Genomic DNA, 27909 nt, shown 5'->3' on the forward strand with positions numbered 1-27909 from the left:
AATTTAATATGTAGGAATACATAATTTCAATTACAGTTGAGATCATGCAACAATCTTATTTGCAAGATGATGGGGGGTGGGAATTTTAATGAAAATATCTCAATGAAAAATTTAACAATAAGATGGTGAAATTGCACCAACAAGCCATTGAGTTTTAGAAATCGATGTTTTAAAGTCATACGCTGTGGATTCGAATTTTAATTTCTTAAAAGAAACAACAGTGAATCTCAAGTTTTCTTTAACAGAGTAGCTTATAGTTAAACGTCGAAACAGCTCTTTAATGGCTTATTTCGCAAATTATTTGCAAAACCTACACTACCGGTCAAAAGTTTGCGAAAATTTTTAAATCTGCAAAGAAAAGGCCTAAATTCAAATGTTCATAGAACTGCGAAAAATCATTCAAATGGCATGAAAATTTGATATGTTCTGAAGTGAACCCTCTACTGTTAGTTACATATGATCAAATTGCAATACTTTGTTTTTTGCGAACTGAATCCAGCTTTTCATCACGGATTGTTTTTATGGTGAAAAAAGTTGTTAAGTTTGAACACTTGCCANGTTCACATTAGAACATATCAAATTTTCATGCCATTTGAATGATTTTTCGCAGTTCTATGAACATTTGAATTTAGAACTTTTTTTTGTAGATTTCAAAATTTTCGCAAACTTTTGACCGGTAGTGTATACTATTAAATTATTTCAAAATAAATTCAAAAAATTTCATTCTTTGAAATAGTGCTGCACATTTTCTATTTTATTTTTCTTCAGAAATGGCGATTGAATTCGTAAGCTTTCTCTTTGTTTTTCGTTTTTCTTTTTTCTTTAGCGTGTATAAACATTTTCGTCCACAATGTACACTTCAAAAATAAATTTTGCAAAATTGCACATCAAAGCCAACACATTTGAACATCAGTAGTTGTGGAGTAAGTTAATGACTCACGCTTTGGATTCAATCTTTAACTTTTTCTACAATTGAAATGTGAGTCTGGTTTCTTTCTGGTGTATCAAAATCTTTTAAACCTCAAAGGCAATCCAGAAACTATTTTTACAAATTTGCATCACAAAACATGTAGTTTTTAGAAATAGTTCTTGCAAATATTATTTCTCAAAATGAGACATTACATTCTGAATTTAATAATTGCTTCATATAATCTTTTTAATATCTATACGCTTTAATAGTGTTCAAATTATAGGATTACTTTTTTAAATCTATAATATTTTTTATCTTCGTAATACATGACTGAAAACAGGCTTATTCTTTTTTTAAAAGCAGATCTTCGTTTTTTTTATGACTTTTAATGTTTGAAACAGTTAACAGTGTTGATCGTTAGATGAAATATTGCATTTACATAGATTAGAGAAATAAATATCATGACGTGTTTGGTTATAACTATTACTTAATAGTTAAAACTTCTGAAATATAAAATGTAAAAGAATACTTTTTATGTCGTCGTCCTTCTTTTTATGTATTTTTTGGCTAATAAATATTATGAACAACACAATTACATTCGTTTATGCTTTTGTTTTTTCATTACCAACTGATATAAGTCGGATATTAAGTTCTCTTTGCTGGTTTAAGTAACCCTATATTGCTGATGGTAACTTAGATCATCATGTTTTATTTTCTTGTTTTTAACATACACGTTTTAGACATACGTGTAAGCAAAGAGTTCAACTGAAGATCCTAATTTTGCAACATTTTATTTCTCTAAAGCTAATGCTCTTTAATTATTCTGTTGCACGATGTCTGAAGTTTAAAAGAGGTCTGAGTAACCCTGAACAAATAGTAACGCGCAATTTTGTTCAAGCCTTGGCTTTTCTTTATTTGAGTTTATATTCTGCTATAAATAACTTAACTCTGTTATTATTCTGTTACAAATAACTTAACTCTGTTAATATTCGATTATAAATAGCTTGATTGTCTCATTACAGGTTACAGAACAAATTCCAGCCGATGCAAAGCCAATAGAGACTTGGAGACAACTGGGTGATGCCTTGGGAACACATTTTGTACGTAGCATCACATATGGAGGAGAATTAATAGCAGCCATTCGAATGGAGTGCAACAGCACTCGAGATAAGCAAAGAATTGCAGCCTCACTTGAAGTTGGAGGCAAAATTGAAGTTTTCGACCTTGGCGTTGAAGGTATCTATGCACTACTTCCATATTGAATGAGATCTATTTTATTATTTACAGAACAAAAAAGTTAAATAACTATAGAAAAACATACGAAAATTTTAACAATACGAGCGTGCAAACTTTCTACACATCTCTTAATCCTGTGAACAGGCATGCAAAAAAAAATAGAAGAATCAAATATNAAAAAAAAAAAAAAAAAAGAATCAAATATTTAGTGTTCGATCTTTTCTAGAAATTTTCTTAAAACTTATATAATAGCATAAATAATGGTGAGAAAATTGCACTTTACTATAGTTATTTCATATTTAGGAGTGAAAAAACGTATGATTTGCTCATCATCATTATCAGTAGCATGGAAGCCAAAGGTAGGCTAAGACTTTGCTTTAAAGAAATTTCCTAGCAACCCTCTAGGTGATAATGATCCTACAGTTTTGAACCCTTAATATTCCAAAATCTTTTTCAACTGCGTCTTTCCATCATTATTTTAGTCATCTTCCTCTTCCTAGTCCCTGGAACTTTACCAAAATGAGCCATTTTGCAAGAGTTTAAAACATTATTCCAAAAAACATAAGCAGCCTAGTTTAGATCACTGAATTTGATAAATTTTATTATGTTTAGGTCCTTAAAGCATTTATAAATTTTGGAATTCTATCTTCTCCAAAAATAATTTTTTTAACTCTTCTTAGACTGGCTCTCAAAATATTTCCCGCAAGTTTTCCTATATAGGACTCATTCGATGTGAATTGTATCGTCCTCTTGAGCAATAACTTTCTTTTACTCCTAAATTGTATCGGTTATATTTTTTTTTAAATAGAACTCATTAGATCTGAATTGCATCGTTTTCTTCAACAATAATTTTCCTTCTCTCTTCCTAGAATAGTTCTTAAAATGCTAAGTTGAAATTTTCATAAATAAGACTCATCAAGTCTTGTCAATGTTCATGACTAAGAGCAGTAAACAAAATACGTCAAATAAGGATTTTATATAATAGCCCGTAAAAAAGCTTTATCGGCAGACATAATTCTGTATTCCTTAGAAATTATTGTGATACTCTTTAGGAATTGAGCATAAAAAATTATCTATAATCCCTAAAAAGTTTTTTTTTATTTATTAATTATTTTTCTCTTTAAGGCTTCTAATTTTATTTTATTTTATAACCGTCGTTGAACAGCCGACCCAATTTCATGGGTTTACGACTACTAACGTTCAACTCCGTAGCCTTGTAATTTTGAACCAATCCAGAAGACAAGGAAACTCCTGGATCAGTACCCCCAGAGGTATTAAGGCTTCTAATTTAAATAATTTCAAGGGAGCAACAATCTTGAACTGTTAGGATGATCATTCGCATCTGATTGTCATTCTCTAAAAATTTATATCGTGGCCAAGCAATTTTCTTTCTATTGCAATCAATATAATTACACTGAAGAGCCAAAAAAACTGGTATACCTGCCTAATATCGTGTAGGGCCNTGCGTAAAAAAATATCTATAATTCCTAAGAAGTTCTTTTTTATTTATGAATTATTTTTCTCTTTAAGGCTTCTAATTTAAACAATTTCAAGGGGGCAATAATCTTGTAATGTTAGGATGATCATTCGTCATTCTCTAAATGCAGCCAAGCAATTTTTTTTCTATTGCAATCAATATAGTTATTTATTTGTTATATATGAACCATTAACGTTATCATTCATATGTTAAAGCAAAAACAGTTGGAATTAAGTAGTTCTCGTAATGCAAGTAATAAGAAGTTAGACACATTCCCTGAAACTAATTTTCATTAGCTTTAATCTGATTAAAAACTAAAGGCTATAATAATTTCTTTTAAGTCAATTTCTTTTATTTAAGTGTTTGTTTTTGTCTCAAGGTAAATCAATACTGAAATTTTATTCAAAATTTCATGGTGGAAAAGTCTTAATTAGATAGCTAACATAACTAAGTTAGATACAGAGATTCTACTCATTATGCAGTAATTCGCATAATGCTACCTTATTACAGCTTATTATTAAAAAAAATTAAAATTTGAATTGGTTTCGAACTTATTACCTGTTTCATAACTATTAAACAGTAAAAAAATTATATTTACTTTTATTACTTATATTACCGTATTATGATGAGCATAGTTAATCGAAACTTATCGAAACGATATCGAAACTTACTATACATTTTGCAATAGTAAAAGAATACAAAATATTAAATTCTAAATTGACAAAACTATCTTTGAAAGAAACACGCTTAAAAGCAGCAGAATTTTTGTTTTCTTTTGTTTTCTTTTGTTTTAGAGTTTCCTTTGCATTTAGTTTGTTTGTGAAATCACTGTTTGACCGGTTTAATGTGAGTTTTTATTTTCTCACGATTTTGTTGAAATTTCTTTTCTGATTTGGTTTTATGTATTTCATGTATTTTTTCTTGGACTTCTACAAAACCTTCGGGGTACTGAGAGAGTTAATTTTGGTATTTGTCCTCTCTCTCAATAGAATAGGTTTTGTTTTATGGTTTCCGAGGCCAGTACCCCCTGAAGACGTTGGCTTCGGTGGTCATATTTTTATTTTATTTCCACTGTTTTCTTTATTGCTTCAACTATACATTTAACAATTGTTAAACAGTAAATAAATTATATTTATTTTTATTACCTATGATAAACATATTATGATTATGATGAACTTATTATAATAAAAATAGTTAAATCTGTATCGAAACTTATTACACATTTTATAATTATTAAACTGTAAAAAATTATATTTAATTTGATTACAAGCTTTGTGCAAAGTTGTGTTCAGTCAACATCAATTAATAAAACGAAAACAAACCTATAAGACATTATTAGAAATTAACTTTTCACGCTATAACTAAATAAACTTCTTGGCGAAAACATTTAATGAGTTCTTATAGTAATCATAAGATAACGAATAATTTTAAAAACTTTGTAGATGAAGTTGCAAGAAATTTAGTTTAAAATTTTATCCCATAAAGAACTGGGAACTTAAGTTTAAAAACTAAATCTGCCATAATAAAATAGAATATTTTGTAATCTTTTAATTGAATACTTTTGAATTTTGATGTAACAATCTGTTTCTCACCATAAGATGAAACCAAAAAAAAAAAAATAATAATAACTCCTCATCAATCTTAGGGATTGATGAGATCTTTATATATAGTGCGAAGGGGCAGGGCCCCATGTTTTATGTAAAAACGCACGTATCGTTCTATTTTATAGTATATTAAAAAAATGAACTTTCATAAATTTTTATCTTAATTATTAAAAAAAGTGTATAATTATAATTGAATTTATTTTAATACTCTCAATTGGTTTTAATAAAACAAATATTTGAATAAAAAAGTTCATTTTCTCTTATGAGTTTATTTTTTCTTATACAGTTTTTTGTGAGGAAAAAAAATCTCGTTTTCAGACATTGTTTGAAGCTTAAGAGGTTAGAATTAAGTGATTCTTATTACGCATGTAATAAAAAATAAGCCTCATTAAGGCTAATTTTTAATTAGCCTGAATATAATAAGTTATAAATTGACTCTGTTTTCAGATGCTGACACATAATGATATTGTAATTTTTTTCCATTTTCTCATCTGCAAATTTCTTCTCATTCTGTTAGTTTCATTTCTTCCATAATCTTCAATTTTGAAGTTACAACCAATGAAGTTAGAGATCCAAAAACGGATCTTTTGCTATTTTACTAGTGAAGGGAAGAGTGTAGTATTCTACCTTGGGACATAATTAATTAGAATAGTATTCAATAGCAATCATAGACAAATTTAAATTCTTTCAGCAGTCAACAAACAAGATAGACAGATAGTGAGGTTACAAAAGTTTTCTTTATTTTTTTATTCTATAGAATAAATTTGATTCTTAACAATAGTAGATAACTTGTGAGGTTTCACTGTAATATTACCTTTCATTTTTGCTGTATTAAAGGCTATAAGAAATTTCATATATGATCGATCCATTTTTCGTGGTTTTACATTGACTGTTTTAACACATTACTTTTATATTGAAAACTTATATTCTTTATTGAACAAATATGCAATGCATGTTATCATAATTTAGTGCCTTAAAAAATATTACTTTTTTTCAGACAATGATAAAAATAATACGAATCCAAAGTTACAACAAGGTGTTCTATATTGCGGCAATGTGTAATTATCAGTTTAAGTAATTGACAAATTTCCGTTTTGAACTAGCTGAATACCTGTTCTTCGTACGGAATGAAAAAAATCAATAAATCAGTACTGGACAACAGTGAAAGACGCATACTCACACAGTAACTAGAGCAAACATTGTTCCGATATTTTTTATTTAATATTATATTTTGCTCTTCCCTGTTACTTTACATTATTAGATTAAACAAAACATGTTTTAGTAGCTCATCCCATCAAAACAAAATCTTACTGAATTTAGTATCATTTGGCATGATGCCGTTGCCCGAGGACAACTTACGAGAGTTAAAATCTACCAAACTCAAGCAATTTCCTTGGTTATTTTCCCCTTTTGACGGGCCGTAGAAACTTCTTTTCACATTATCTATGCTAAAATCCACAATTTTCATAGACGCCAAATTTACTAATGTAATACTTTTTAAAAACCTATATTAGTATATTTGGTACCTATCAAAACTGCACCAATTACCATATTATCAGTAACTATTACTAAATTTAATCGAGAATCATTGGCATCAACAATGATTCTTTTCGTTTCGCCGAAGCGAAATAGTACTATTCCTTCCTTAATTTTGCTTTTCAGTACTAAGCTTTTTTTTTTTAATACTGTTTGTTTTCCAATTTTAATAAGTTTTACAGAAACACCTTTCTAAAGCCCAACTATAAACAAAATAAACACATGGTTTCAGATAGGTTTCTGATAGCTTTAGAAACACTAATTTTCTGACGTAGTCCACCAATGCTACTATGTTGACATTGATCATTGAGTACATTACTTTCAGGTTAATCATTGAGTTTATGACATAACGAATGAAAAACAATTAATTATTAAAGAACGGAGAATAAACTTCTTTTTTAATGAGAGTAATTATCTAGAAAACATCAGCAATGTTAATTTTAAAATATTGGAAGGAAAGAAAACAGAATAGTCGGCAAGTTTAATTTTTATCAATAGCTAGTTCTAAACTAATTAGAAAATTTCCTTTTTCAAATACCTCTCCCGGACTATCTACTTTAAATTTTTGAATCATTTTTAGGCTCGGAGGCTTAAATTGTCCCTTTGACTCACTGTCCACATTTTAGGATAACAGCATAAAGGTTTCGAGAGATATAAGAGAGACACCCCCACAAACTCTTCATTTTATTATTTCAAATTTGTATGCGCACGAAAAATACTTTATAAAAAAGAAAACTTTCATGCTTTGAAAGCTTGTCTTTCGATTGTAAATCTGAATATAATTGTGGAAGCTAAAAACTAAGGTAGGAAAAGCATCTCAAGCTACAACACTCATCCCTATTTGTTTTGATATAATGAAATGTTTTTTTTCCTTTCATTTAATTAATATTATTGTTATTTTAAATAAAGACAAGGAGGAATTTAAAAAAAAAAAGTTCCAAAACATTTTATTACAATGTAGTAATCTAGATTGTGAATAGTTTAAAAGATAATTTCTTCAAATCCTTCTTCTTTATACCTCCCTCACTCACTTGAATCCTTTCAATTATTTCTTTACCCAATAGCTGAAGCAGAATACATGAAAGACTTATCAAAAACGGTGCAATCNCTCAAGCAATTTCCTTAGCTATTTTCCCCTTTCAATGGGCAGTAGAAACTTCTTTTCACAGTATCTATGTTAAAACTGCACAATTTTGATAGACATCAAATTCACTAATATAATACTTTTAAAACCTGTATTAGTATATTTGGTACCGTTCAAAACTGCACCAGTTACCATAATATCAGTAACTTTCACGAAATTTAATCGAGAATCATTGGCATCAATAATGATTCTTTTCGTTTCAACGAAGCGAAATAGTACTATTCCTTCTTTAATTTTGCTTTTCAGTACATAACTTTTTTTATTTTAAATGCTGTTCGTTTTCCAATTTCAATTAGTTTTGCAGAAACACCTTTCTAAAGCCCAACTATAAACAAAATAAACACATAATAAATAGCTTCAGGAACACTAATTTTTTGACGTAGTCCACCAATGCTAGTATGTTGACATTGATCATTGAGTACATTACTTTCACGTTAATCATTGAGTTTATGTCATAACGAATAAAAACAATTAATTATTAAAGAACGGAGAATAAATTTCTTTTTTAATGAGAGTAATTATCTGGAAAACATTATCAATGTTATTTTTTAAATATTGGAAGAAAAAAACAGAATAGTCGGCAAGTTTAATTTTTATCAATGGCTAGTTCTAAACTAATTAGCCCAACTATAAACAAAATAAACGCATGGTTTCAGATAGGTTTCAGATAGCTTTTAAAATTAGAAACACTAATTTTTTGACGTAGTCCGCCAATGCTACTATGCAATGCGTAGTCCGCCAATGTTGACATTGATCATTGAGTACATTACTTTCAGGTTAATCATTGAGTTTATGACATAACGAATGAAAAACAACTAATTATTAAAGGGCGGAGAGAAAACTTTTTTAATGAGAGCAATTATCTAAAAAACATCATCAATGTTATTTTTAAAATATTAGAAGAAAAAAAAACAGAATAGTCGACAAGTTTAATTTTTATCAATGGCTAGTTCTGAACTAATGAGAAAATTCCATATTTGAAATATCTCTCCCTGACTATTTAATTTAAATTTTTGAATCATTTTTAGGCTCGGCGGCTTAAATTGTCCCTTTGACTCACTGTCCAAATTTTAGGATAACAGCATAAATGTTTCGAGAGATTTAAGAGAGAGACACCCCCACAAAATCTTCATTTTATTATTTCAAATTTGTTTAATTTATAAAAAAGAAAACTTTTATGCATGAAAGCTTGTCTTTCGATAGAGAATCTGAATATAATTGTCGAAGCTAAAAACTAAGATATGAAAAGCATTTCAAGCTACAACACTCACTCCTGTTTCTTTTGATATAATGAAATGCTCTTTTTTTTTTCTTTCATTTAATTAATATTATTATAATTACAAATAAAGACAAGAAGGAATGAAAAAAAAATCCAAAACATTTTATTACAATGTAGTAATTTGGAGTGTGAATAGTTTTAAAGATAATTTCTTCAAATCTTTCTTCTTTATACTTCCTTCACTCACTTGAATCCCTTCAATTATTTCTTTACCCAATAGCTGAAGCAGAATACATGAAAGACTTAGCAAAAACGGTGCAATCAACGCAAATCAAAATATTTAGCTCCATACCTCAGAATAAAGCTCCCAACGATTAGAAAATGAATGAAAAAAAAGTTCCAAAACATTTTATTACAATGTAGTAAGCTAGAGTGTGAATAGTTTTAAAGATAATTTCTTCAAATCTTTCTTCTTTATACCTCCTTCACTCACTTGAATCCCTTCAATTATTTCTTCATCCAATAGCTGAAGCAGAATACATGAAAGACTTATCAAAAACAGTGCAATCAACGCAAATCAAAATATTTAGCTCCATACCTCTGAATAAAGCTCCCAACGACATGGACACGTTAAAACTTGTGCTCAGTCAATTCCCGGAGGACCTGAAAAGTTTTAATGGCGGAAAAGGCATTCCTATTAAGATGGAACTGTGGCCACTGAACGTTTTAGATGCTACCTTACCGGAAAAACTTAAAAACAGGTATTAGTTTATGCTGTTATCATTCAGTATCAAGTTTGTTTTCAGTCACAACTGATTATGTTTAGAGACATTTTGTGTAGTTGCTTATAATCCGTTGTAAGTTAAGAAAAGATCATTGCGGTATAGGATTTATAGAATCATCCCCGACTACATATAGTTCCGTGTTCTTTCTTTATCAAACTATACAAACCTGCTTTCAAAACAATATAAAAGCTTTTAAGTTAAACACGTCTGACAGAAATTTAATTCATGCTATCTCTTACAATATAAATCAGAGAATTATTATTATTTTTTTTAAAAGTAATAGTTTCGTAGTCTTACTTTGAGTGACATATTTTGATATATAAGGAGAACATGTGTTCTTGTAAAAGAAACAACTACATTGCGTTGCAAGAATATTGGATTTGATTGGACTACTAAAAATCACTCATCTTTTGCTGACATGCTTTCAGCAAATCAAATGCGAGATAAAGAATTATTTTTTTAGCCGTAAAAAAAACGTCTGCGAGAAACAATATTTATTATTCTTTCATCAGTTTTTTTTTTAATGAGAACAGAAACATGCATATTTATTACGAATTTTTGATATAATTTTTGTTATTTCTTATAACTTGATAGTTGATTATTATTGTTAGTTGATTATTAATGTTAATAACTCTTATTTGTTCGTTATCGTTTACAATTTTCGGTTTGAATTTGCAATAAGTCGCGTTATTTAATGACAGTTTTCGTAATGTCTACTCCATCTAAGAATTTGTTCCCTGCTTCTCGTTCAAATGCTTCTTTCTGATTCATTTTTATAAAAATATTATCAATAAAATTTAAACATGATGCAATTTTCTAATTTGTCGGGAAACAAAACAATAGCTTTAATTCAATAAGTTTTGTTTTCCTCATTTCACACGATTTAAGAAAGCAAGCAAAAAGAAAGTGCAACATCGTTTCAAGAGTTAGCGATGTTAATATACGTTCACGCTGGGAGCTTGGCATCCATTTGGCATGCACTTAGATGCAAACAGGCTTTCTCCTTAGTGATAATGGCTTTTTATTAATTTGCAACAGAGTATAATATTTGTTCACATATTTGTTGCAGCTTGAAAAAAAAATCAATTTACAACTATGGAATCAAGTTGATGAAACGATAGAAAAATTTTATCCTCATTTAGTTCTTATATTATTAAATAAAATATATTTTAAAATTAAAATTCTGACGCTTGAAGTATGTATCCTACGCCTATTGTAAGTCCTAGGTTTATTATAAAAACTGGTTTCTTACAAATTGTCTCAGCAGTTAGAAACTCGCTAGGCTAATTAGAATCCTCTGTTCTCTCTTCGGCCTGATAATTATCAGGTTTATTACACTCAACTTGTGTAATTAGACTAGTGAAATTTCCAAAAATTTAAATTGGCTTATTGCATTAAACCTTTTAATACTCTGGCAATCTGAATGAATAAATATAGTGAACTCGTTGAACTTAGTTCCTTGCAGCTGGGTACATATTGTAACAAAGAAAGCTAATCTGTCAATCTCATGACTGACAGAACAGGGTTCGAGTCCCAGAGTTGTCACCACAATATTTCCTCTTTTCCCGTCAGCACATGAAGAGTTTCCAGTGTCCTGCACTGGACTATTAGAATACGCATAGATAATTCACGCATAGATGGCAGCACCATAAAGCAGCTAAACTATGCCCAGTTAAATTCCTTTTTTATGGTTTTTTGACCATTCTAGATGTAAACTGTTTCAAAACCGTAAATATAAAAATGGTCTTCACCATAAACCTTATGGTTTATTGGATGGGTAGACTGCTGCCGGTTATTTTACCGTAATTTTAGAAAGAAAATTCTAGTAGTGAAATTGGAAATTTTTTACGTGATTATTGCACTTTTTTACACAAAATGCATACAAAAAATATGTCATATATTCCAATTATTCGAATTATTTTTTGCAACTAAAATTTTTTTTATAGTGGGATTGAGTGTTTTTTACATTTTTTTAGAAGTAATACCCTGTTGAGAAATAAACGGATCATTATTAAATAATCATCACTTGAATATATCTTCAATTTTGTGTAGTCTAGAATATTTTCTAGAGTGATTTTTTCGATAATGCCTTATGTTTTGATGATGTACACTGTAGATGATAGATATAAATAATTTTTACCCTTTTTTTCTCAAATTTAAATATGTTTTTCTGATGTAACATTACTTTATGAAAAGAAAATTTCGAATTACGCAAGTAAGAAAAGAGCTACAAGTAAAAACAAACCTCTGACCGATATACAATTACTTGATAATATCTTTAACAAATAGCAGCAATAGATTAGTTATGTAACCTTACGAAGGACAAAGCAATTTAGCGTTTTGATTCATTTCCCAAAAAATAGCTTATGAAACCGCACTATTATTTCTACAAAAATATATAAATAAATTAGAGTTAATACTATAAACTTATTTTTACATCTTCGTATTATTTTACAAGTAGTTAAGCATTTTCTTATGCTTTTATACAATATTTCTGCGATAAAATATCATTTTCCTACATGTGAAATATAGGAAATGTCCAAAAAATGTAACGTGCTCAACGCCAATAATTTTTCCCATGAAGATAATGATCTTAGCGTGCTAAATTTCAATGAAAAAAGTTATATAGTGCTAATTTTATTTAAACAGAAAAGTACATTAGTAAGTATGTATATAATTTTATTTTAATAGAAAAGTATACTGCATTAGTGCATACAACAAAAATATCAATAGAATACAGATTTTACTGCCACTTGCGTTTTTCTTCTCCAATACATTTGTATTTTGAACTTGTAACTACCCTGAAAAACATTGTTTTTATTTCTGAAAAAAGAATTAAATATTATAAAAGCAAATCTGAAAAGTACGATGCTTTTCAATAGTGTCAAATGATGTATGATTTTTCCACTTATTTTTTTACAATTATGTATATTTTTTTTTTTATAAAAATACGATTTAGCAATCATATTATTTGACATCATTACTTTATAGCAAGCTTTAAAAGCTGATTTTTTAAAAGCTGATGTTCGTTACAAAAAAAAATATTAATGTATACGTAGAGTTTTAATGTACCTTTCGTTAGGATAAAACAGACTTAATTTAAGTTCCAGGCACTCAAATTAGATTAAGTTAATTACTTTTTTAGATTATTTTAAATTAGATTATTCACCCGAATTAAGTAACAAGCTTTTCACTTTTTCAATTAATTATTTCAATGGTTTTAGTCCAAAAAAAATATTCTTAATTTTGTTTTAGGGCATTGGAAGCTAGTTTAGAAGATTTTGAAAGAAAATTCGATGATCTCTTAAATACAAAAGCTGCCATCGGTAATTGGATGAAAGTCTTAAATCAACACCTCACTTCTGATCAGGAAAAAAAGGTTAAAAAAAAATTTAAAAACTTTTAAAGTGACATCTAATCTATCATTAAAGACCTGATGTGTGAGAAATATGTCACTAACTTTAATTCACAATAATTAGAAATAATAAAGATTTATTTATGTTACTTTGTACTGGGTGTAGGAAAACGACTGGCGGTTTGAAAAAAGAATTAAAGAGAAACGAGAGCAAAATATAGTTTACTCTGCTCTGCCATGAAACCAGGTTCCCTAAAATCTCAATACAAGGTTCATAAATAGATAATGCTGCTGACCGGAAATGATTTAAAGTAATAAACAACTAGAACAATCGCATGGGCATCTGTTAATTTTGTCCTAGAATAACATCACATTGTTGCTGGAAATCATCGGAATTTGAAACATGTTATTTATGGCTCTTCAAGTTATTAGCAGCGCCATCTATTAACGAGCGCTTTCATTATTCTTTTTAACTTTGAGAGGAAAATCTCGTTTCCTAAGGAAAATACAAAAAACTATACATTTCTATCTAAGTACTATTTGAGAAAAAGAAATTAAAAAGTAAAGTATATGAAGATTATAAGACAAAAAAAAAATAATGTGAAATTAGTTCATCTCAGATAATTTAATGAACAGTTTCGTAAAATAAACATTTATTTCTGTTTAATTCTAATAGATATGTTTTATTGTTGTAATAGATTTTTAAATCAGCACTGTTCTAATAGATTTTTGTTACGATATTGTTTCGATACGATTTTGTTACGAACAATATTTTAATACGCTTTGTTTTATTGTTCTAATAGATTTTTTTTAATCAAAATTGTTCTAACAGATCTTTAGAATCGATATTGTTTGAGTAGATATTCTTTAATGTTGTATTAAATTTCTTAAATGAAAAGTGTACTAATAGATTTTTAGAATTAATATTTGTTCAAAAACTCTTTTTTTTTCCAAATCGTAATTGTTTTACTAGATTATTGCATTAAATTAATTATTTTTACACTAATGTTTTACTGTTCTAATAGATTGGAGAGTTTTATACAGATATAAATAAGAAGATACGCCCCTTTTATGAAGTGATAGGAGATCTTGACTTGTCGAAAGGCAGTGAACAGCTTAAGAAAGCAGAGGACAGCTATGGGAATTCAGTTCCTGGAATATACTACAAGAAATATTTATTCTTAAGAGAGACTGTGGTAAATATAGATTAAAATTTGACTTTTGATTAACATTTTATGTATTAACCACTGCTTCTAATAAATGTAGGGGAGAGTGAGATCAATTGTAACATTTTTTACTTAATTATTTTTAACTAACAAAAAATCCAATATATTATTAGTATTAATTGACAGACGAGTAAAGTGGACTATCCTCTACTAGAAAAAAAAATAAATACCTTATTTTAAATGTTATTATATTAGTTATTAACAATTTTTGACAGTCGTGCACTTGTTACAATTGTCCCCACTTACGGGATCAATTGTAACAGTTTATAAATTCAGCTAAAACATATTTAATTATACGTATTATCATAGTTGTCATATATATTTTTTTATTGATCAAAATAGTAGTGATATTTTAGGAGTAAAAATAATAATGAGCAGAGACCTAAAGGGTTAAACTTTTAACTTTAAGGGGATAAAAATTTTAATGTATGCTGTGAAAGGTGATAAATAAAATAATGCACATGCAACATAATATAAATGATATAGGAAACTATTGGTGGTTCTTAAAGAGTTAAGTAATGGTTTGTAAACATAAGATTATTAATTTTCAGCTGTTACAATCGTCCCCAAGGCGCCATTTCAGCTTCATTTGTTAAAAACAATGCTAGTTAATTCACAAAACTAGTTTTTTTTTATTGAAATGTTAATTTAAATGTTAATGTTCACTTACATATTCGGTTAATAATTTTCATTTGTTTAAACAAAATTACTTCGTTACAATATAATATTCTAATACCAAAAAAGGTACTTAACTAGCGTGAAAATATCTTTTGTGGTGTAAGTCTTTCAAAAGTACATAAAAATGGTTGCCAGCAGGCGTGTACATGTAGATTTATTAAATACATCTTGTGTACCACCTAGGAACCAAATCTAGAACCCGACACTCGAAATTTTTGCTCTTTTACAATCGTACCCTGTTACAATTGACCCCACTCTCCCCTACAATGCGCTAAAAAAGCGAACATCCAAAATAACTTTTGATTAGATAATTGTATTTTCATTTACAATCTTAATGGTTCAAGGACCTCAACTTAACTATGTAAATTAATTAGCACAGATGATATTTGAAGTTACGAAATTGATTTCTTTTTTAGTAATTATTTCTTTTTTTTTAAGATATAATTAACTAATGATCAAATTTTTTGAATTCTGAAGTGCATTTTGAATTGTAAAGTTTTTACATTAGTTTAAACTGCGTAATTTTAGACATCGAAATCCAAAATTTGAAGGAAATCAATCAAATAGTTCTTGAGATATAAAATTTTAAAAATTCGAAGTTCTTTCATATGGTGAAATGTGCAAACACTGAAATTAACATTAAAGGGCTCAAACTTTAGATCGTTCTATACTATTGAGACCCTATTTTCCAGATTGTAGTGACTCCCCATATTTTGAGGGTTAAAAATTTGGATACGTCGAAAATGAAATATATTTATTCAGTTAAAGTACATTTTGTAACTGATTTAATAATTTAATGTGTCGCCTGCCCTTATTAATTTGAATATTTAAGGTTAGACTTTTGAACAAATTAGTCCTAGTATATTATAATCCAAACATCAAATCAAAAGTTATCGATACTTTTTGCGTGCTGTACAAGTTATTGAAAAATAATAAAAAACAGAGAGATGCAACAGAAATTTGTGCACAAAAAAATAGGTTAGTTGTCAAAGGTAAAAGCAATTTCTTCATCTCACAATTTTTTTCTTTATTGTTCGGCTTAAAACAACAAATTTTCAATTTCTCAATTTCTAATCAGACTCCAAAACTTTGAAATGAAAAAAAGGGGAAGGTCTAAAAGTCTATCTTACCCTTATTATCTTATCTAAATGATGTAAATGAGGGAAAATTGTGCATACCTTTTTTTATAAAGATTAAGTATATTCCATTTAATACCATAATGAAATTGCAACAAATTTTAACGATGTGATGATTTAACATGAACCAAAATATTGAATTACGCATAAGACATTTAAAAGTAGTCCGAAAAAGTAGTTCGAAAAATAATGTGAAATCATGTCAAAGTCGGAGCGAGTCGACCACGTGAGTTAAAAAGTTATATAATACACATTCGCAATTCGAAATTCTCTTCGCAATTCGTAATAATATCCTATTAAGAAATCAGGATTGCAAAAAAACTATATAGAAATCTAAAATAATTGCTGAAAAACAATATTGATTTATGATAAGGTCGTTTCAAAATCAAGCCCGTCAAAAGATGATCACTTAAAAAAGCCGATTAGAAATTTCCGTGACCTCTTAATTTCGTATTAAGTATATGAGAACGCGCTCTATTCACATGTAATTCAGCAATATATTAAGAAAAAGCATTTGTTCTTATGGACAGCAATCGCGTATTTTTTTCTTTTCTTTTTTTTTTTTTTTTTTTTTTTTTTTTTTTTTTGCGACGTTTATAATTTTAGATTTATCTTTCATAATTTATTGGGACCGGAAGACTCGGAAATTTTGACGCAGTTCCAATTTATAAATTTGCTTAAAATAACCTGCTATATTGAACCTTATTACACGTAATCGCAAATTTTTAGAAATTGTCGCAAATTAAAATTGTAAGAACATACTGCCTCGAATTTACATTTTATTGCACAAGTAAAACTAATTAAATGAGACAAATTGTTTTTTTACCCATTGGCAAAATGGGTCCTGGTTTGGATTTCATGGCGTCCTCACTTTTCAACTACAATAATCAAGAGTAATAGTAAACAGTGCGCATTCGTTGCTATGGTGACAGCTACTGTTTGATAATTTTTTTAGAATTTTTTTTTCACTTTTAATTATGTTATGCATTAAGTTGGTGAGTTTATTTTTGAGGACCAGAGAGATCCCATAAATACTTCTTGAGTTGTGAATAAAGAGAATTTCATCATTTGAACGATATTTTCGTTTTTATTGTTTTAATTAGGAATCAGAAATTCTAACCTACAGTTCAAACTGAATCGTTTTCACAATAATGGTGAGCATCACAGGAGTATGACAGGTGAATATCACAAATAAAGAGTGTCCAAACCGATTGACATGGTCCCAAAAGTTGAAGCAAAAAAAAAAAACGATGCCAAGGCCTAAACTTACCTAGGCTGAAAAGCTAAAGAACTTAGACAGGAGTACCTTAAGCGTTACACACAAACGGAAAAACGAAAGAATTCCGTTCGCTAACGCAAGCATGAAGCCCGTCCCTCACAAAAGTACCAAAGTGGTTGGGAAAATTCAACCCTACCGAAGAGCGAATGGTGGCTCTCCGAACCTCTTTCATGCAAATACCAGGGGCCCTATTACCAGCTTCACGGAATCTGATTCCGATCGAAATGAAACTCTCGTGACTTCATAAATCCGTGAATGTCAGTTAAGTCGTATTACGAGCTCTTGATTCCGCTCGGAACTAAATTCCGATGCGAAATTATTACGAATCCCATTCCGGCAGGTTTAAGAGTAAGCGAAATCTAGATTCCGATAAGAGTTTATATATTTCAGTGAACAAAATGGCACTGTTTTCCGTCATACAGCCAGCTATTGCTGAAGAGAGTGATCGAAACACTATTAAGAGAAAGATCTATCGGCTTAAAAGATTTTGGGTATTCCAATATCCCGACAACAAAATTTAGAAATTAATTTAGATTGGAAATTAGTTTTTTTTTAAATGGTGTTACTCATAGGCGAAATTCAGTAGTGTAAATGAATAATATCGGATTGTGGAAATTAATAACAAAAGCTACATAAAAAAAAAATCCTTTATTTTAATCTGGATTGTTTTCTAGGCATTCCACAATCATTGTTTGGAGGCGAATATTAATTTTTGTAAGTGAAGCCATTTGAAAATACTATATTGTAATTTCACTCTACACTACTCTCTATATTTCAAATAAACACCAACTTGGCTTTTAGAACACAAAATTGTTGAAAATGTATGAATTTTTAAGCTTTCAGTTCTAAGTTAATGCGATTTTAACTCGCATAGAAGTAGAGAATACAAACATATCGTTGCCAGATTAATAAATTAGAATTATAATAATTTTCTAATTGGTCAAAGTTAGCCCCGCCTACATACTTCAATTTCACCGGAATCGTGTGGAATGGCGATTTCGATTCCGGATTCCGATATGCTCATGTTACGGCAAAGTGGGTTTTACGAAATTGGCAATCCGATGAAAGCTAGTTTCCGATCGGAATCGTTTCCGAGCGGAATAAGTTTCGATGAGTTGGTAATAGGGCCCCAGAACTGGGTTTTGATCACTAAAAGGATCCATTGTCAACATACCCAATGACTTGCACAAGACCATAGACTGTCTTCCACGCAATATAAATGATTCATTCACTATTCATGCAAAATTGAAAAAACGCCAAGCTTTCAAATCATATTTCATGTATGAACTCATGAATCCGAAACGGATGTATGATGCAGCTTACAATCTCCTTTAAACACCATTGTACCATTCCGAAAATGTTAATATTGATCTCGATTGACTGTTCAATGTCTATTCAGTTTTCAATAGAACTTACACAGAATGCGTCTGAGCTGAATTCAAATATGTCTGCGAAATTGTGTACTGAGCAGTTCAGGATTAACAGTTAAAGATGTCCTAGATGAAAACACAATTAAAGTTTCTTTTCCAAAAAAAATTAGACTGCAACTATTTTGCCAATGGGTAACATGTGATCGCCCTGCGGTGATCACAATTTTCCTCATTTTGTAGTGAATCGTTTTTTGAATTTTTTTTTTGAATTTTTTAACGTTTTTTATCATACGATTTTTATTTTTATTTTTTTTTTTTNAATTTTTTTTTTTTTTTTTTTTTTTTTTTTTTTTTTTTTTTTTTGCAATGAAAAAAACTAACAAATCAAATAAAACCAAAATCTGGCCAAAATATCATCCGATATAAGACCTCTATCAAGTTACGTAGACTTAGAGACACAGATTGGGAGTTGAAATTGATCACTGTGACTTTGACTTCAAAAGTAACTTTGCCTTAGCAAACGCTACTCCATGTATCAAAGAATTCGCGAAGAAAAAACTACCACAAGAATCCCATTAAACAAAAAATTACTAACAACACAGTTTGCTAAACTAATACTTTTTCTGTATAATTAAAATACTATTCCTTACGCTTAAATTATTAGTTTGAAAATCGAAGAGAAAAAATATAAAAAAATTGGTATATTAAACTCTTTCCTGCCTTTGTTGTTTAATTTTTAAAACTTGTTATGAAATAATAAAAATCTGAATAAATATTGTATATGTTTGTAAATTTGAAGGAGGGAATAACCTTCTTGTGATAATAAAAATGTAGGAGTTGATCTAAATAGGTTGATAGGTTGGGAACCAGTTCTATAGAGTCAATGCAAGTCTTAAAAAAATTTTAAGGACGTAAAAAAATTCCTTTTACAATTGAAATTTCAAAAAAATGAGTGAGAAAATGGAATGTCCCTTAACACCAGAAATCAAAGTTAAATAGTTTCAAAGACAGTTATATCAAACAAGTTAACGTTTCCAACTTACACGAAATTGTCGAAAAAGTATTTTTTTATTTATCGATTTCAAAATTTATTCGAGATATATTTCAGGGTATACTTTAAGCATACTTCAATCGAGTTTATTTTTCCATCCTTATTTGTTTAAAATTATTAAAAGATTTTGCTTGAAATAAATTATTCCAGTTGTGTGGTTTAATGCATAACAGTAAAAGGAGCTTCCAACGCATATCCTTATCCTTGATACCGCTGTCACTGGATCACCGCAATCACTGGAATAAGCTACAATAAATAATAATAGTTAAACTGCGAACTTCTGAGGTCCACTCCCTGTTTTTGGCTAATGTAAACGCCACTTGGAGAACCCCACCCGAACATGCCTGATATGTGAGTCCCTTGGACTGTCATTGCAGTGCTCCTGTCCAAGACTTGCTCAGACCACACTATCTAGACTTAGGACTGGTCACATTAACCCCTTAACGATCGGTTAATTTTCAAGAAAACGGTCATAAAAGTCCCTATTTTTTTGGCTTTCGTATTTGTATTATGTATTTGATTAGTGCTGACATCTAGTTTAAAATAAAATAAATATCTGCAATTACCTTAAAAATATCCTGGTACTGCCATCTGGTGTGTAAAATGAGAAATAAAATGTTTTCGGGGCAAAAGAAATTAATTAGTTTAATTCTTATTGGCGCGTTACTACTAAACACTCCAGCCCGTCAATATCACGGGAGCAAGAAATAGAGGGTGAAACCTCACCACGTCATTTACACGGGAGCGAGAAGGAAGGGGTTAAGAGTCTAATCTTTAACGGAAACGATATGACTTATGCTGTTCTGTCATCGCCCTCTCATATCTTAAATTGCATTTGTGCCTCTGTGGGGCAGCTGTTGAATGAGGAGGATGGAGTTTTTGATTTAATTGTGAGATCTGGTCTCCAAGCAACAACAATAACCTGTCCTACTGATGAATATTGATTGTGATATTGAAACGCGCTTAGGATTTTACTACATTTTTACTATTTGTGATTTTAAAGTGTTGTTTTTAATGAAATTAAATGATCATCTGAAATGTAAACTCTCGTAATTTTATAAAATTTACACTTGTTTCCTTAACTAAAACATTTTTTTTTTCATTTTTTAGGCTCAAGATCAAGGAGGTAAGTAACACAACTGTAAATTAATCTTCGGTTAAATGTTTATATAAGAAATTAAACAGGATAGAAGGGGCACATTATCATGATATTTAAGATGAATAAATAAATATGAAAAGTAATTTTCAAAACTGACGTATTTAAGGTATTCGATATAATCGTACCAATTAATTTTTTTCTATTTTGACTTAACCAATTCAATATTCATACCACTGGAAAGACTAAATCATCCTTATTGAAACAAGGAAGTAAGATAAGAATAATAAAGAAATTAAACAGGATAGAAAAAGACATTTTCGTAATATTTAAGATTAATTATTATTTAAGATAAAGAATAATTTTCAAAACTTATATACTTTAACGTACTCAAAATATTCATACACGTACCAATTTATTTTTTCTATTCCGACTTCTAATCATTTCTTCTACTTTTAAATTAATTTATTTATTTATTTATTTAATTATTTATTTACAGTCGAACCTCTATTTAATGAAGTCACTAAATCCCGATAAAAAGTTTTTTATATGGAAAATCACCTTTTGAAATACTTAAACAACACAAAACAGATCCTAAATTTATAAATTCTAGACATAATTAAAATAGCAATTGATATACCTTCATCTTGTTAACTAGTATTTACTATTTATTTTTCAGTTTTAATCTTAAAAGAAATCTGTATGTAAAACAAGAATAAAGCAAAACATTTTGTTATACTATCGTGCTACTTACATTTTTCACTAAAAAAGGCTAAATTTCTGTATAAATTATAGGTGCATTTATTATGAAACTAATTTTAAACACACATTACCACGTGTGTTCTTAATTATAATTACTACTGATAAAATTCGTTAATTTTGTCTGAGTTTTTCATTTAAAATGCAAACGACAAGGGAAAAGGGTTTTACTGCTTTCTTTAAAAGTTTGGGTTCAAAAATCAACTAAAGATCACTTCCCCCATAAAATGCGTTAACAAGTTTGAAATGTTCTGAAATATGGGAAATAGGGAAAGTGGATCTCAAAAAAAAGTTCGTTAAATAGAAAATTCACTTCGCTTTTTGGAAATTATTTTACGAAGAAATTTCCAAAATGTTCTTTTTTCCTCGAAAAAAATCGCAAAATAGAGAAATTCGCAAAATGGAAGTTCGTTAAATAGAAGTCCAACTGTATATATTTATTTATTTATATTTATTTTTATTTGCACTCAACAAAATAACAAGGCTGGCTGTTCCAAGTAAATAGTCAATGGATTTTTGGCTGGAGTTTTTGGATTATTTTAAAATATTCCTCACAAGCCATTTAGAAAATGATATTGTCTTGATTTATTATATTATTATAATAATATTTTTGTTTTGTTTTTTATTTTTTTTGTTACTTTTATTCGATTAAAACTTTTTTTTTTCTACTCATAGAATGGAGCTTGAGTCGGGGGAATGGAGCTACTTACATTCATTGGGGTAAAAGTAATTGTTCGGAGGCAACTGAAACAATGTCCAACGGCACAATTGTCGGTCCTGAAGGTCAAGGAGGTGGTGCAAATTTTCTCTGTTTACCACAAAATGAGTATGTTAAAGTAGAGGTAAAAGACCAAAAAAACATTGCCGTTCTTCAAGGTAATTATTACATTTAGTTTTAAATATATCTTTAAGATTCTACAAAACATTCATTACAAATTTTATTTATTTTATAATTATTATGAAATTCTTTACTTTTTTTCTGGACAACAATAACAAATGATTAAAAAAATATGGTAGTGAAAACTGACCCTTAACAAAAACAGATGAAGACAGACATTTAATCTTTGAGAGAAAAAACCCAATGAGAGAAAATTTTGCCTAATTAGAGAAAATGAAATGGTAGATGAAGAATTTCATTTAACCATGAATTCTATAGAAATACAAACAACCTAAAATTGTCAGAGTCATCAAACCTTATTGTATCAAAAAGCTTTCATGGGCAGGCTATTAGATTTACTCATTAAGCAACAAAAAGATTACTAGCACTCCCACAGTTTCACATTATTGCTATTTCTCCGAAATTCATTAAAATTACAATCTTGCTTATCAAAATTCTTGACGAAAGCCACAAATAATTTAGAGCTCTTCTGACGCTGACCCTTTTATACCATCCACATTTTACGCCTTATACTGTCACCTTACGCAGTGGCAGATCCAGTGGGGGGTCATAGGGGTCATGACCACCGCCCCCCCCCCCNTATCCGCCCCCCCCCCCCAAAAAAAAATTGATAAAATAAACTTAAAATATTAATTTTTTAATAGTTTACAAAAAAAATAAAATATTTAAAAAAATATTTAACTGGGCATAAGGGGGAATTTGAGTCTATGACCCCCCCCCCCNACGAACCCCCCCCCCCCGGAAAAATTTCTGGATCCGCCCCTGATCTTACGATTAATAAGGTTTACATTTTTGAAATATCAGGAGAATGATAATTTTTTTCTCCTTCATCCGCTGGTCGATAACGATTTTAAATTTAAAAGTGGGCGTTTCTTTTATTGTCTCTAATCAGATTCGGTATAAAAAGTAACGCCTACTTCTTTGTCAGATATGTAGTTATACGAAGTAACAAGAGCTGACTTCTCACTCTTCCATCCGTTCATTTGCTATTGAGTTTAGCAATACGGTCTAATAGAAAGTCATTTTTGTAGTTGAAAATACTGATATAATCTAATTTTACGAAGTTCCTAGCCCAAAGGGCTATCTACTTCTCCATCGAAGATAATAGTCAATAAGGGAAGAGTGGGGTTGGATATTTTTGTTGATATTTGAAGTAGGCAACTAGAACTGGGAGTTGAGAGTCTTTGTTGTTAATGTGATCATCAGAGTTTTTGTAGTTGAAAAGAGTTTCACACAAGTTTCCCAAGATCTGGAAAAAATTTTAAAGTGGTAGCAAAAGTGAGATATATCTAGATGTTTTAAGCTATCAATAAATAGTTAATTTGAAGAAAATATAGGGGTGCAAAATTTAACTCGGTAATAATTTCGTATATCACAAATGAAAGTTGAATTCAAGAATTTTTCAGCAATCTTGAAAAATCATAGCTACCACTTATTTATTTTTGACACTGCGACAGGATATTTGTGCTCCTGCTCGTCATGAGTGAAGATATAATACTGGAAATAATATGTATTGCATCTTTTTAAAGATAAGTAGTGGACAGGCTCAACTTTGACTATTCTGGTTACTCAGAACCGGTTTACTTTCACTGATTAATCGGACCTGACATGACTCAAAGAGATAAAATAATAACATGGCTATCATATAGTCAAGTATATGAACGGCACAAAAATTAAAATAACATTAATAGTTGTAATACATGTACATGATAGTATACCATCCAATAAAGAAAACGCTGCCAATGAGCTGCTTTAATTTAAGATTTCTTTGCTGAAGATATCATTAAATTTCGCCACAACCATTAAAATGATTAAATTATAGAAGTCTACTTTTCAGAGCTTTGTCTAGTTTATTCCGTTACGGTTACCGTACATTGTTTTATTTTAAGAAAATGTATTTCCTTAGAAAAAATGCTTTTCAGTGTCAAAATAGGGATTTCCAAAGTCAGTGATAAGCAATTAACTGTTATAGACAATTTTAGGACAATTCTTTGAAACATTACCTTGGAACATTCCCGAATTAAAATTTTCCGTTCTAAAGTTATAAGGAAAATCCGTTTTTTTCTTCCTTTATTTTTTTTTCAATCCACAATTTTTGTTTCAAAAATATCATTCACAAATATCATTCAATTAAGTAAATCAATATCGTTTATTCAATTAGTGAAGTACATAATTTTCTTGATAAATTTTGCACTGGCATTGATTGCATAACTTCAATTTTATGTTTTCAATTTACATTGACTAAATAATATTTTAATAAGTGATAATTTCAGTTTATAGAAACACGTTTTAGAAGAACTCAACCATCAATAAAAGAAACTCATGTTTTCATAAACCTTTCAAATGCGTAGTTGATAACGACAGACTCAAACGGCACAGTCCGTGTTGGCTTTATTTGTGCGAACTTAACATAAGAGACCAAAGATAAATATTTAATAAATACTTGCTCTAAAGTTCGAATTGAACTAATTTCTTATTAAATCGATCTCCACGTTAGTTCTGAAAAGTAACTTATAAATAATCGGAAAAGAAGAAAATCTTCTATAGCTTAAAGTGCAACAAAGCGTAATGTTAATTCCATGAAGAATTCCTTCTTTGGACCGTTGCATACAAGCTTAAAGTCAAGAAGATTTTAAAGTTAACATTGTTGACCGAAGTTTATCCAAATATATGTACAGTGCGCCAAAAAAAAAAGACCAGAATGAATAACTTTTTATATAATGATCGGATCTTCACGTTTTAGGACTTAATCTTAATGGTTTGAGAGGACGACTTCAAATATGCTAATTAATTAGTGCAGACGATATTTAAAGTTACGAAATCAGACGCATTCGCATAAAAAATCTTGAGATTTGGCGAAACACACAGAAAGTAAAATTAATATTTGTTAACATAAAGTGGTCCAAACTCTGGATCACTCTCCTTACCAAACTTTGGGACCATATTTCCAGAATTGCGAATCCGTTGAAAAAAGGGTATGTTTACTCAGAGAAAGTACGCTTCGGAGCCTGATTTCGTAACTTAAAATATCGTCTGCGCTAATTAATTATTATATTAGAAGTCATTTTCTCAAACTAACCGGATTGAGTCCTAAAACGTGAAGATCCGATCGCTATATAAAAAGTTATTCAGGGTGGTCCATTTTTCTTTTACCCTTTTAGTCAATTACACCAAATTTGCTGTGATTCGGCTCAGAATTGCTAATATATAATAAAACATTCTATTGTTAATGTTGATAACATAGTTTAAGTAGCATGAATAAGTAATAATAGAACTACCTATTTGAAAGTTGTTGTGATTCAATTTTGATTTTTTTTAGTTAAATTTAAATTTTTTAGTTTTGTTTATTCATTAATTTTTTTTCTTATTAAAGGTTTTATTACTTAAATTTTCCAAATAATTATTTATTGAAGTGTTTTTTTATAGATGGCAACACTGAAATACAATTTGCTTCAGGTTTTTCCTACCAAATATATTTTTAAAATTATTTTGTGCGATTTAAGATATTAGCGCTGTTTTTTTTTTTTTAATTGTTCTCTTCTTAACGAATATTGTTAGCTGTTAGATTAGTATATCTATATTGTAAGACATTTTTATTTTTACTCTACGTTGGTAAGCTTGTTTTCTGCTTTCTTTTATCTCAAACTCATTTTCATTTGCAATTTTATTTTTTATTTTTAGCGATAGATGCATTATAAAGAGTAATTTTTATATTAGGATCATTATTCCTTATTTGGAAATATCACATTCCCCATTGCAAAGGAATGCGTCTGGAAAAAAACCTTCACGTTTTCCTAATAAAAAAAATTTCGTTTTTATTTAATTTTATAATTTTCCGTTATGTATATACAGTCGGAGATCTTTTTAACGAACTTCCACTTTGCGAGTTTCTTCGAGGAACCAAGAACGTTTTTGAAATTTCTTCGTAAAATAACTTCCAATTAGCGAAGTGAATTTTCTATTTAACGAACTTTTCATTGAGATCCACTTTTCCTGATTTTTAAAATATTGCAGGACGTTTCAAACTTGTTACGGCCTTTTATGGGGAAGTGACCATGAATTAATTTTCGAAGCCACTGCCTTATGTAATAATTTACTGCTTTCTCTAAAAGTTATTTTAGAGAAAGTAGTAAAATCCCTTTCCCTTTTTGTTTGCATTTCAAACGAAAAACTCAGTCAAAATTAACAGATTTTATCAGTAGCAATTAAACGTAAGAACGCATGTGGTAATGTTCAAAATTACTTTTGTAAGAAATGCAGCTATAATTTTACGCATAAAGTTTGCTCTTTTTTTTAGTTGAAAATGTATGTAGCGTAATAGTGTAACACTGGATAATGTTTTGCTCCATTCTTCCTTTCCATTCAAATTTCTTTTACCGTTAAGATTTATAAAATAAATAGTAGATACTACTTTACAATATAAAGGTGCATCAATTTCTACTTTAATTATGCCTAATGTTTATGAATTTAAAACCTATTTTGCGTTTTTCAAGTATTTAAAAAAGTGATTTTTCTATTTAACTAGTTTTCCATATAACTAACTTATTATCGGGATTTAGCGACTTCTTTAAATAGAGGTCCGACTATATATATATATATAAAGTAAAAGTTTGCATAAAAGTCGATGTGAAGTCTAAAATCACATGTAGATAAAAGTTCAAAATGTAGAAGAAGCTAAAAGTTGATCAGTGTATGACACGATGACAAGTTCTATTGTTGGTTCATGACTGGGGTTGATCTGGGGCTAATATATATATATATATATATATATATATACAATAGTTGAGGAAGACTAAAATAGTTTCATAGAATAAATTTGAAATTTTGTTATTTAAAGGTCCTTTCTTAAAATATATCATTGAAAACATGCACGACAAAATTCATGGAATATCTCGTTTCAAGTTTCATGCATTTTCTGCGGTAAGTTGAGAGATGTTTATTTATTATTTTGTTTAATATCTTTAACATTATTCATTAAGATTCACTTTATGATTAGTTGTATTTTAACTCAATGATGCAAAAATTTAATAATGAATTAACTAAAGTTTCGCACTTAAGCTATGTAATTTCTGATTCCCCTAAAACATGACGATGAATTAAATATAAAGATCTTCTTTTTTCCGTTTGATTTTAATAAGGGAGGTCTTGGA

General features: G+C 29.2%; 1 protein-coding gene across 1 annotated transcript in view; it reads left to right on the forward strand.

Annotated features, from left to right (window-relative positions):
* Positions 1–27909, forward strand: part of LOC107454745 (uncharacterized) — a 35451-nt gene that overhangs the window by 4141 nt on the left and 3401 nt on the right. Inside the window, exons 4-10 of the mRNA XM_071183656.1 lie at positions 1933–2146; positions 9653–9887; positions 13167–13290; positions 14292–14462; positions 21117–21132; positions 22537–22737; positions 24185–24201. Coding sequence (XP_071039757.1) covers positions 1933–2146; positions 9653–9887; positions 13167–13290; positions 14292–14462; positions 21117–21132; positions 22537–22737; positions 24185–24201 — 978 coding nt within the window. The remainder of the gene's footprint in view (positions 1–1932; positions 2147–9652; positions 9888–13166; positions 13291–14291; positions 14463–21116; positions 21133–22536; positions 22738–24184; positions 24202–27909) is intronic.

The sequence above is a fragment of the Parasteatoda tepidariorum genome, chromosome 7 (genome assembly GCF_043381705.1).
Source record: "Parasteatoda tepidariorum isolate YZ-2023 chromosome 7, CAS_Ptep_4.0, whole genome shotgun sequence".
In the NCBI taxonomy this organism is placed as follows: domain Eukaryota; kingdom Metazoa; phylum Arthropoda; class Arachnida; order Araneae; family Theridiidae; genus Parasteatoda; species Parasteatoda tepidariorum.